Source organism: Sciurus vulgaris (genome assembly GCF_902686455.1).
Source record: "Sciurus vulgaris genome assembly, chromosome: 5".
Taxonomy (NCBI): Eukaryota; Metazoa; Chordata; class Mammalia; order Rodentia; family Sciuridae; genus Sciurus; species Sciurus vulgaris.
The window spans coordinates 12,906,647-12,920,092 of NC_136465.1; the positions used below are offsets into that span (position 1 = coordinate 12,906,647).

Below are 13,446 nucleotides of genomic sequence, written 5' to 3' on the forward strand. Positions count from 1 at the left end.
CGAAGACCTATGTGCTTTCCTGAGCTAGGCTGTCCTTATGAAAGATCAATAAATGACTCTTTCTTAGACACTGGGCAATTTTAAAGAAATCTGTGACAACCAACAAACAAGGTTAAAATAAGCAAAAGCCTATGAGGATATTGTGTCATTTCCAAGAAAAAAAAAAAAAAAAAAACTATTAAACGTATCGTATTGCTTTGTAAACTCAAAACATTATAAATGAATTTCATGTTTCAATATTCAAGACAACGAGTTTTGTTACTATACTTTCATGATTATTTGAATATTAGTAACATCAGTTGCTTATTATAGTAATAAAATAGTTACAGTGGAAAAAAAAGAATAATTAGGTGTGAGTAAGCTTATTCCTAATCCTTAACCTTTAAGTTCCTGTTGCTAATATTATTACAGAAAGTGTCATTCATATACTGGTATTGTGCTGCATTTTAAATTGCTTTATCCCAATTAATAATATGCTAATCCATTTCCAGACTTTAAATATGCTACAGAATCACAGCTGCAAGAATTTCATTGGATTAAACACTATAATTTACTTCACCAATCTTTAAATTTTTGGATTTGGAAATATTTCACTATTACTCACTATCATTACAAAAAAGGTAGAAGAAAAATTATTGTTCATACATATTTCTTGGTATGATTGCTAGGGAGTACAAAAACTATTTTTAAGGTTGTGTAAGGGTTTTTCCACATTCTCTCTAAAGATTGTACTAACCCTTATTTTTACAGTGATGTATGGAAATTAAGTGTGTTGTCATATCTTTGCCAACACTGAGCATTAACACCTACGATGAATCTTTGCCAGGATACAAATATAAAAGTTTAACTTGTTTTCATTCATAATTCTTATACTGCTGGTGAGTTAAAATGATTTTAATTTTCATTGCATTTTTTCATTATATGAACTGTCTGCTTGTGTCTTGACCATGTTTCTAGTACTTTGAGTTCCTACTGATTTGTAGTTATGATTTGGTGCTCAAAAGTGATTTTTCATTATGTATCTATGTTATGATACTTTTCAGATTAAGAAAAATCCATTATTATTATGAATTGTAAAATTTGAAATTTTGGAACAAATTAACTTCTGTAGTATTTGTTAATACTTTTAATGTGAGATATCAGATAAGAATATGCAATGTTAATTCAATAGATACTTTTGAATATTTACTAAAGCCAGGCACTGTGGTAGGAGGAAGAAGAGGGATACTATCCCTATACTAGGAAGTTTCCAGGCTTCAGTGGAGATAGAGAAAAGAGTCAGGCACACTAAGGCGGTAGGTGACATCTATCATATATATATATCTATGACATCTATCATATATGTACATCTATCATATATAAATGTGTATATATATGTAAATATATATATATATATATTTAACCAGGTCATAAAGGAGATGCTCAGAGCTTTGCTTCTGTGCTGAAGATTTTCTTTCCCCAAGTTTTCCCATATAACCAGGTTAGTCAGGGAAACATGAAGTCTTAATCAGCAAACCAGTTTCATTTCCACCTTTATTGAGGCATAGCCAGCTGCAGGAAGCACAAAGGAGATCGCCGAGGCCGGAATCCAGTGCATCTGGACACTTTTCGATGCGACAGGCACTAAGCTTTGCTCTTCAAATTGAGTCTCTTGTTTAACACAGAAGGTTTTATTTGCAGATTTTTAATTTTATTTATTTTATTTTTATTTAGGAATTTATTTAGGGATTTTTATAGGATCCTGACGTCGCTTGTTTTTCTAGGTATTTTGTGCACCAGGGTTGCCTTATTCTTTCCTCAGTCTTGACTTATTTTCAGTAATTGGGAAAAGTTCTTGGCCTGCAATGGCCCTTTTCAGATATTTTTAGGAATGTGTAGATTTTTCCTTTTTTGAATAAGAATTTCCTCGGTCACTTAAGTAGAAATCTGAAAGTGTGGTGGGAAGGGTTATGAAAATTAAATCCATGGACGCACGCAGATCATATTCAGGAAGTCCAAATAATCGCTTTTTAAAGAAAAATCTGCCTTTCTTTCTTTCTTTTTTTTAAAAACAGACTTTTGTAACTTTAGACAGCATCTTTTTGCCCCCTCCCTGAGCCCTCAGTAATCAACCTTCTATTCTCTAGTTCTATGACTTCCACTGTTTTTAGATTTTACATGTGAGATCACTTGTTAGCACAGAAAGACAGGGCAGGATGCAAACCTCACGCGTCATCTCAGCTCTTTATTCAGGGGGATGAAATTGTGCCCGTGGACCCACTCTCCTGATGGAAAATGAGCCATTGAACAACAACAACAAAAAAAAGACTGAATTTATATAGGTTATTTTGAGGGGTGATCAAATAGTGAACATATGTCAATTTTGCTTAGTCAGGAATGTGTGCCTTTCGGACAAGGTCTGTGGACAGTGCCTAAAAAGGATTTTGCTTTGGAGGAGATAACACCTCCTAGAGACTGTTTTCTTTTCAGGATGATAAAACATCCTCTTTGCCTGCAACCAGCACCTGGAAAACATTCGTCTTGGGAGATGAAAGCTGTCAATGTCTGATCTTCATTTTTACTCCCTTTTCTTCTCTCCAGGTTTCACTATTTGGGAATTTTTATTCTCCATATCCATTATTTCTAACCAAGCTATTTAATAAAACTTAAATTTTAAAGTTTTTGGAGAGCTTTAAATCACACTTACATTTTTGAAGTTTTTATTGTGGTGTGATCAGAGTCGGGTCTCTAAAATTCCAGGGAACAAAGCGTGCACTCAAGTTTTCACGTCTCCTTTGTGCTTCTGCACTCCAGCGTCCTCTTTCTCTTCTGTCCCCATTTCTTTGCTCTTGGCCCATTCCCCTGTACTCCTGCCCGTCCAGCAGGTGGGCACCCGTGTGCGCCTGCGCTCCAGTGTCCGCAACCTCTAAGGTTTACTCGTCTGCCGAGCATCTTAGGGTCGCCAGACAAACCTGGATATCCAGTTGAATTTGAATTTCAAAAGATTTTTTTTTTTTTTTTTTTTTTTTTTAGCATATCTCAAATACTGCATGGGGCATAGTGATACTAAAACACAAAGATGTAGTTCATCTGAAATTAAAATTTGACTGGGCGGTCATTATCTTTATGGGCCAAATCTAACAACTCTAATCGTTCAGTCTTAAAATGCACTCATCCATGGTTTTAGTAGTGACAGTTTCAAAAAGGTGGAAAAGAACTGTCCTTGGGTCATGATCACTTTGTCATCCTAACGATTTTTTCTCTGCATGTGCATAGAGAGAGGTCGGTCCCCTACCTGGGCCCCACATCTGGGTGCACTGCTGCTGCAGCGTGGGGCACCGCCCATTCAAGCAGTAGCCCCGCCCATTTTGGCAAGGGAAGCCGTTGACGCGGAATCTGTCACTGGAGCAGCTACTGGATTTACCATCGCACATCTCAGGCAGGTCGCACTCATTGTTTGCAGGTCTGCACACAGTCCCAGCCTTTTTAAGCTGCAGAGGGTTAAAAAAAAAAAAAAAAAAAAAAAGAAAGAAAGAAAAGAAAAAGAAAAAAGGTAGAGAAAGGCTTTTCTTTCCATCTCCTTTACCCTAATACCTCAAATTAACACAAATAGTATTTTCCATTTGACCTTTTCGGGCATAACTAGAAGCATAATTTTCCTTCAGTTTATTTTTGCTGGGTATACTTTAAAACCATCTCTTATTCTGTTGATGTCGGTCAACGCCCTAAGTCTTTAAGCAATCAATAATTTGAATTTGTAGTGTAACTCCTAAGGAATTATAGAGAAGAAAAGTTCAAAAGAAAACCAAGCAACATCTCAGATGCAGAGAAGGAAATTATTTCTCCCTTTGTTTAATGCACCTACGTGGAGATTTTCAAGACTTAAATCTGCAGCTCCGGAGGTTTATTGAATCTTTTGTATTGAGGAAGGTAGGTTTACAAGCAGCAGATCAGCACGACCTGAGACTTTCCCAGGCATCAGGTTTCCTTAGTCTTAATTCCTTTTATTATATGTTTAGATATTTCTTTTCAATTCACTTTTTCTTCTGAAACAATTCATCATAAGAAAAAAAATAACCAAAAGTTAACTTGATGTATTAACTCCATGGCAATCTAATGCTGCAAATCTTGCTCTTAGTTCCTCGCAGGAACCTCAGCAGAACTACTTCTGCCATTTCTGTGCATCTGAGGGAGCAGGCCAGCCCCCAGCCGTGTGCGTGCGCACATTCTCTTTGCACTCAACAGCTTCCGCCACCCTAACGCCAGTTACAGATCAAATCCACTTTTCAATCCCAGCATGCCGGATTCTTCACGTTCAAGCCCCACTGGCCCAGCTGGACGGACTAGCTTTCTTACCAGCTGCCACACAAAGAGGCTCTTCATTTCTCCTTATTTGTAGATTCTTTCCCTTCTTGTATAAATCTAAATCTAAAATCTAAAATCAATTCTTTTTTCTTTCCAGACAAGTTGAAAGCCCCCTTCCTTCCCTATGAAGGTTTACCTGACTTCTTCAGTACAAATTGCTATTCTTGTTCTCTGCACCTGGTGGTAAGAACGCTGAATTTTGATTTGGATGATAAGGTTTTCAGTCTTTTCTCTACCTATTTTTTAGGTTCTTAACATAAGAAAATGGATATAATCTTACTGTAGATCCATTTCTTCAGCATCTACAAGATCATTGTGAAAATACACATGGAAAGTCTCATATTATCAATATGGGATCTAATTATGCCTTATATTTTCATCTGGTTCATGTGTGTATATGCTTTCCCAAACGGAATAAATAAGAAGTTCCTTGAGATGAAAGACTGATGTTTTAATCTTATCTCTAACAAATAACAATTAATAAACATTTGTTGAATACTAAGTTCTCAAATTTGCTTCCTTTTGATCTCTTTTAATTGTACTCTCCCTCTGACAATATATCAAACACTATATATCAAACACTATAACCTGATATGTCATTTACAAATTAATTCTGTGAACAGTTCTTGTGCATTCAAAATGTATGAAAGTCCACACTAGGTGGAAGTGAATCAGTTCTCCTGCCCTTAGGGATCAATCTAACCAAGAAGAAAAATATACAGAGGAATGAGCACAATACAGAGTTATATGCAACAGTAGAATGTAAACTACTAAACTCCACCTTCGAGGAAAAGTCAAAAAGCCCCACAGAAAATAATGTGTCTTATTTCTAAGAATTTCATACTGAAGTGACTTCAAAGATTGAGGATAGAAGCACTGCCACACTATTCAAATTATGAAACTTTTTCACCAAACACTTGCCAAAGGCAGAAACAATCAATTTTACAAAACTCAGTCCAAAAGGACTCATGAATCATGAGATAAAGCAAGGATGGAAGCAACTAGCTTGGTTTTGAAGCAGGGGTCATGATTGGGATTTGCCCACCAGCTAGTGACCATATTATTTATTTTTGAATATTTTTAATTGTATGTCTTTAAGGTGTACAACATGTTTTAAAGTGCATATTCAGGGTGAAAGGATGACTACAATTAAGGAAATTAGCATGTCCATTTCCTCATGTAGTTTACATGTGCACAGTAAGAATACATGAAATCTCTTCTCTTAGCAAATATCACACATTCACAATTACCTACAGTGAGCGTGACACACATTAGATCTTTGATTTCATTCATCCTATATAACTGAGACTGTGTACCTTTTACCCAGCATCTCCCCCGTTCCCCCACCTCCCTACTCCTGGTAACCACTGTTCTACTCTCTGTGTCTATATTTGAACTTGTTCGGATTCCACGTGTGTATGAGATCAGATGATATTTCTCTTTCTGTGCCTAGCTTTTTCACTTGCTAATGATAATCACTCCAAGATTTTTCCAGTTGTCACAGTACAGAGTGGCCATATTACATTTCACATTTTCTGTCCTGAGCCTCCATTCTTTCCAAAACAAAATGAGATAATACCACTTTCTTCGCATTGTTGGAAAATTATTTCCTTGCATGTAAATCATTCAGGGCAAATATGGTACTTGATAAATTTTACAGAAAGGAAACCATTGCTTTGCTTGTTTCACTTAACAGAATCACTGAGATGTTAATATAGAAAAAAGTAATTATTAAAATAGAGTAAGTTGATCTTACTTGGCATCTTCCACAGCATTCTCCTGATGAACACTGAAAGCCTGCTTTGGTTTTACATGTTTCAGCATCACAGCAAATGTTGGTACATTCCTAAGATGTAACAGAAACAGAGGAAAAATGATGGATTGCTTTTTGGTCCCATTTCAACACAAGTCATACAATTTATTTATCACACAGATAGTACTTTAAGAATAATTTTTTATTTGAAAAATAAAACAACACTTTGTGTGTGTGTGTATGTCTGTGTGTGTGTCTGTGTGTGTGGTTGGTTGGTCTCAAACTTGGGCCGTACCCAAGCTGGGTGAGTATTCTACCACCACTGAGTGACACCCCAGCCCTAAACAAAGCCAAACGTTAGAAAAACAGATTCTGGAGTGAATGGTGGTTTGCATTCGTCTGAATTCTACTTACCCTCCCCCTCTCTTTTTTACTTAAATGTCTTTTCTATTTTTTTTTTAATCTAACTTAAATATCTTTTCCCTCATGTTCCATATCAATACCAAAAAATAAAAAGACCTATTCTTCTTGGTGAAAGATAAAGGAAAAAAGAAAATAAGGAATAGTTATGATGGCTTTTTAAATAAAATAGTTGTAGAACATAATTAGTTCAACTCATCAGTTATGTACCTCTTCAGCAGCCAATGCAGTCTCTAGAATATGAACTAAAAAGCTGCCTCTAGTCCTTTATCCAATTGTGACTTTTCAGTCAACTGTATAAGCCACATACTTTGTCTTGCTCTCCCTGTCTTGTCCCAAGAAATCAGAAGCCTGCCTGCCCAAGACCCTTTGGGCAAGGTCCTTTGCAGCTGTCTGGATTCCTAGACAACAGTGATACTTTTAGAGTTATAATGTTTTAAAGTTAAAACTATAGCTATTACTTGACAGATGAGCAACATTTGGAAAAATTGTTGTTGCTCATGGGAAGAACACATTCATAACTTCATTTGGGAGACGGTGCACATCCAGCCCCCTGGGAGTCGATGCATAACTTCCATCAGGGTTAATAAAATGGGGCAAAGGCCCCATTCAGGAGCATGGCTGCCCTGTGAGCAGGGCGAGGCCCGTGAGAATTCCTAATGGTAGCGTCTGAGTCCTGAAGCCGACGGGATGACTGGTGCTGGGACTCCAGAGACAACCCCAAATTCAGACCCTGGTTTCTCCACCGGCCAGCTCTGTGACCTTGGGCAAGCCAGCTACTGACACTCTCTCAGCGCTGTCCCAGCTCCATGCCGTAAGTGATGCTCAGTGAGTCACAGTCACATGAGAAACTTGAAATATTTCAGCCACACAGGGCGAGGTGGGGACCCAAAGCCCAAGTTGGTGAGGGATGGGAAGGGACCCTGGGAGTGAAATCATCAAGGTCTACCAAGATATGCCAGCTCCTGTCAGGAAGGCTGGCCTGGCAAATCCCCACCGCGAACCTATCCAAAATGGTGACAGACAGTTTCACCCCATGCTACTCTACCTTTGCTTCTTAGCCATGATAACAAACTAGAACCTCTTAGAAAGGGCTTGGTCGTACCTCGGGGGCCCCACAGTCACAGTCCTCTCCCGCTTCTATCAACTGGTTCCCACAGATCGGGGTGGATATGATATCAGCAGGCAACGGGGTATTAAAGAGGCAATTTGGTAATTTATCTTCAAGGAACTTGTGATAGTTGACACGGCTGCAGGAACTGAAGTCTGTGGGTATATAGAAGCTGCGAAGATAAAGAGAGAAAATGGAACACAGTCATGCTTAGCATATGGGGAGCCATAGCTGATACCCGGTACGATTATACCTCCGACCCTCCCCACAAGACCAAATCTAATCCTCTGATCAATGGATGAATCATGAGCTCATTGGTATGCCTGAATTAACCCACCAGGGTGGACATAAACACCTCCAGCTTAGTGAGACTTGACCACATCTCAAAGCACAGCATTGGGCATTTCCCATAAAAATTGTGTCTGCCTTCCCCAGATGTTCTCATTTAGTCTTAGATCAACTTGTGGTTATGAAGTCCTAAAGGTAGCAAAATCTTATTTGTGTACATGTCTAAGGATTCAGTTTCCTTCAAGTAAATTTCAACTGACAATCCCTTCATTCAACAAATAAAGATGAGGCTTAAAATGCAATAATATCTGGGCATATCATAAATCATGTAACTGGCATGGAGTCACATCCTATTTTGTGAAAGGGCATGGATGAGAAAATAACCCTGGTTTGAGTGAGCTAGGGGATGAGAAAGTGGGAAATGAACCCCTAAAAGAGGTTGAGAGAGCTTAAAAGATAAGACTGCCTGAAGTTTGGCACAAGGCAAGGCAGGGATATGTCATCTCTTCAGAGACCATCTTCATCCTCCCGTGAGGAACTTCTCCTTTAACTAGACTTTTCTTCAGAGCTGGATAAAAGACGAGAGGCATCTTTTTAGTTCAATGCTCCAGCATTGACTGCTGGAGAGGTACATAACTGAGGAGTTGAACTAATTATGTTCTACAACTATTTAGATAAATTTTACTTAAAAAACTATCATAACTTTTCTTTTCCATACCACCAACCATTCTGAATTCTTGGGAATTTTGATCAATGCTAATGATTTTCTGGAGCCATGTTTGTATACATCAGGAAAAAATGATGAGATGCCCCAAGAGCAGAAAGATTTGTCAAACTACGTTTTAGTGGACAAAAATATTATTTTCCGATGAAGGGTAAGGTAGTGTGGCACAGATATAACAATGAATACTGCAATTATCAAATTATTAAATTCAAAAACTGAGCACGTTGTTACAAACCTAAAGAGCAGCCCAGAGAGGGTCAAACTCGGGGACACTGGGCTCACTCCCAGAGGCTCACCTTACTCTCTGCTCCATCACGCATACTGTGGAGGGGCACTTGCAACCATAGGAGTCATGAATCATCCCGAGGTTGTGGCCCATTTCATGGGCCATTGTCCCTGCGACTCTATGAAGATTGCTACTGTGGTCCTAAGGAGAAGAATGGGGAAATGGAATCTCTCGTTTTCAAAATGATTTATAACTTGAAGGATTGCTTCTCAATAAAACTCTTCCTGTTGTCTAGGGGAACAAAGAGATTGATTCCAGCTTCAGCCTTCTCTCTTCTCTCTTACACACACACACACACACACACACACACACACCCCACAGAGCTCTTTGGTAGTAAATGCCCATCACTATATATAACTGGGCCAATTTCTTTTCCAATTTTATGGCAAGTTCTTTCAGGGAAGACAATATGTATTTTACTTCTATTCATCCCATGAAAACTATCACAAATCCTGATTCGTAGATAGTCACTGAAAGTATTTTGTTCCATTTCCACCTGGGATGTGGAAAGCTGGAGAGATCATTATTCTTCCACTAATCAGGGCAAAGCTCATAAACAACTATAACTTCCCTAGAACCCACCAGTAAGTTGGGGTTACAGGAAACCAAGGAGTCTAAAAATACATTAATGATGAAAAGATAAAGTCTCAGGTAAACAAGACTGAAAGAACTGATTGGATTAAAAGAAACTTTTCTTTTTAAAGTTCCCCTGGAAATCTCCAACTTGTTGGCTTAGGATCAGACTTCCTTAACAGGACTCCCATAGCACAAGAAATAAAAGCAAGAATCAGTAACTGGGATAGATTCAAACTAAATAGTTTTCTCTCAGCAAAGGAAACTATCAGCAATGTGAAGAGAGAGCATACAGAGTGGGAGAATATCTTTGCCACTCATACTTCAGATAGAGCACTAATTTCCAGAGTATATAAAGAACTCAAAAAACTCTACACGAAGAATACAAATAACCCAATCCACAAATGGGCTAAGGATATGAACAGACACTTCACAGAAGAAGATGTACAAGCATTCAACAAAAAATGTTCACCATCTCTAGTAATAAGAGAAATGCAAATCAAAACTACACTAAGATTCCATCTCACCCCAATTAGAATGGCGATTATCAAGAATACAAGCAACAATAGGTGTTGGACAGGATGTGGGGAAAAAGGTCTAATCATACATTGCTGGTGGGGCTGCAAATTAGTGCAGCCACTCTGGAAAGCAGTGTGGAGATTCCTTAGAAAACTTGGAATGGACCCACCATTTGACCCAGCTATCCCACTCCTCGGCCTATACCCAAAGGACTTAAAATCAGCATACTGCAGAGATGCAACCAAATCAATGTTCATAGTTGCTCAATTCACAATAGCCAGACTGTGGAACCAACCTAAATGTCCTTCAATTGATGAATGGATAAAGAAACTGTGGTATATATATATATATATATATATACATATATATATATATATATATATACACACAATGGAATATTACTCAGCTATAAAGAATAATAAAATTATGGCATTTGCAGGCAAATGGATGAAATTGGAGAGTATCATGCTAAGTGAGATAAGCCAATCTCAAAAATCCAAAGGACGAATGATGTCGCTGATAAGCGGATGATGACACATAATGGGGGGTGGGAGGAGTGCAAGAATGGAGGAAGGAGGGACTGTATAGAGGGAAAAGAGGGGTGGGAGGGGTGGGGGGAAAGGAAAAAAATAACAGAATGAACCAAACATCATTACCCTATGTAAATGTATGATTCTGCAAATGGTATGCTGTTACTCCATGTACAAACAGAAACAACATGTATCCCATTTGTTTACAATAAAAAAAATAATAAAAATAAAGTTCCCCTGGAAGGAAAAAAAATACAATATTGGATAAAAACTGGATCTTTACCAAAAAACTGAAGAGTGTTGGGGATGTGATGGAGTGACTGTGAACTTAAAGCTAACTTTCCTTACTTCAAATTGCAACATCAGACGACTCTTTACAGCAATAGTAGCAGCAGTGCATGTGAATTCATAGGTGACTTAAAGCTAAACATGGTAGCAATAGCACAGTGGATGGGAGGGAGAATTAAATGTATTCTCTTAAAAGTTCTTAAACTCCATATGAAGCAGTGTAATGTTAATTTCAAGGTAAACTGAAAAATGTATGATAAGCCTCAGGCAAACATGAAAACAAATAAAGTTATCAACAAAACGCTTAAGATGGAGATAAATACAATTATTATTAAAAATATTCAACCTTAAAGAAGGCAATAAAAATGGAAACAAACCAAACATTAGATGGAATAGAAAACAGCTAGCAAGGTGAAAGATTTTAGCCCAAGAATGTATATAAATGATCTCAGTTGCTAAGCAAAACATGCACTTTCATATTAAAGACAAAATTCAGTGACATGCTGTCCACCAGAAACCCCTCCTAAGTATAAAGAAACATGTAGGTTAAATAATGTAAGTAAGGAAAAAGATTTGCCATGCAAACATGAGCTGCCCAAGAGTAGTTACACTAAAATCAGGCAAAATCAACCCCAGAACAAATAATATTTTAAGTATATATGTTTCAGGATGATAGCACGATGACATGGGGTCAATTCTTTAAGAAAACATGACTACTATACTTATGTATATACCTAACAGAGCATTACAATTCATGAAACAAAAAACTTAAAGAGGTAAAGTAAGAAATAGAAAAATCAACAATTAAACTTAGGTACTTTAATACTCTCTCTCTCTTCATTAGAATTTGAAAGACCTGAACAATACTAAGAATTAACTTGACATCATTGATAATTACAGAGCAATAATAGCAGAAGACATAGTATTTTCGAGTTTATGTGGAGCATTGGCTAAGAACGAACCTCAAAAAATTAAAAACATTGAAATTCTGCAAAGTGTGTTTTAGTCCATTAAAAAAAATAAAATAAAAATCAACAGTGGGTCGGGCAGAGTGGCGCACACCTGTAATCCCAGCAGCCTGGGAGCCTGAAGCAGGAGGATTGAAAGTTCAAAGACAGCCTCAACAACTTAGCAAAGTCCTAAGCAACTTAGAGAGACCCTGTCTCAAAATAAAAAGGGGCTGGACTTGTGGCTCAGTGGCTAAGGGCCCCTGAGTTCAATCCCTGGAATAAAAAAAAAAAAAAGTTATTAGTGAATAATATTACAGCTTACTTGTAATGTGAGTCAAAGAACCTCCCCCCAAAATAAGAAAATATTTTGAACTGAATAAAAATAGAAGCACACATATCCAAATATCTTGGAGGCAATTAAAGCAGGAGAGAATGAGAAGTTTACTGCATTAAAGAACAAACTAAATGCAGTGTAATCAGAAGGAAGGGAATGAATGTCCAAGGCAGCAGAAATCAATGAGGTCAAAGCAAAATGATAGCATCAGTGAAACCAAAAGTTGCTCATTTGAGAAGATAAATAAAATGATAATAGCCGACCCAGATTACCCACCAAAACAAGACAACACAAATATTAATATCATAAATAAGAGAGGGCCATTACTTTTAAATTCTATATTGAAAAGACAATAAGGGATATTATCAATAGATCTTTGCCAACTGAAAAAAAATGAATGGCTTTCTTTAAAGACAAAACTACCAGGCTTGCAAGTAAAGAGAGATAACCTGAATAGCCCTGATAGTCTTTTGAAGAAAGTCAATTTGTAGTCAAAACTCTCTCCACCACATAGTCTTACAGATGAATGGTATCACACATTTTGGAAGGAATGATAGCAGCTCTAGTTTGAAATTCCAGAGAATCTAGGAGGTGAGAACATATTCCAACTCATTCTGTGTGACTAACTTTACAATGATAACATAGAAGAAAAAGAAAAAGAAGAAGAAAGAAAGAAATATACACGGAAATTATAAGAAAAGAAAACTACACACTAATTCCTCATAAATATTGCTGCAACAACGCTGAGGACAAACCAGCACTTTGAATCAAAGTAAATACATTATGACTAAGTCGGTTTATCCTGGAATGCAAGGTTAGCTCACCATTTACAATTCAACCAAAGGCGTTTAGTGATAGTGATCTCCCTAGTTTCAGTGAGAAGAGGCATTTGGCAAATATAAATCATGGGACCATCAGCTCCATTTCAAACAGACCTGAACGATGCCAACAGAATGATAAGGGGAGCAGGTCGAGGACATGAAGGCAAGACCCACCATGGCTCCAGACAAGTCTGTTGAGCTGCAAGGAAGGAATCGATTGACATAGAAATTATGATTCTACATGATATTTTCTATAGACAGTTCATTCAGAACTTTAAATGGCTAGCAGAGAACTGCATATCACTTTTCATTGGTCCTCCAGCTTTCAAAATTGCATGAGGTGTTTTTTTTTTTCTATAATGTCTTTCAGATCACTTGAAATCCAAGTGCTAGAATGTAATCACCTTTAATATTTTAGATGCAGGCCCTTCTTATACTTTCCATTTTGAAATTTATCTCTTGTCAAGCTTTTTCTTTTTCATCCAAATATATCTGATTTTGATAT

General features: G+C 37.4%; 1 protein-coding gene across 4 annotated transcripts in view; it reads right to left on the reverse strand.

Moving 5' to 3' along the window:
* The window catches only part of ADAM28 (ADAM metallopeptidase domain 28), a 56,966-nt gene that overhangs the window by 20,242 nt on the left and 23,278 nt on the right, over positions 1-13,446 (reverse strand). For all 4 annotated transcript variants that reach the window (XM_079142273.1, XM_079142276.1, XM_079142275.1 and 1 more), the window contains exons 10-14: positions 13,056-13,140; positions 8,937-9,067; positions 7,623-7,800; positions 6,101-6,190; positions 3,275-3,470 (exon numbers count right to left, since the gene is read on the reverse strand). In XM_079142273.1, coding sequence (XP_078998399.1) covers positions 3,275-3,470; positions 6,101-6,190; positions 7,623-7,800; positions 8,937-9,067; positions 13,056-13,140 — 680 coding nt within the window. The remainder of the gene's footprint in view (positions 1-3,274; positions 3,471-6,100; positions 6,191-7,622; positions 7,801-8,936; positions 9,068-13,055; positions 13,141-13,446) is intronic.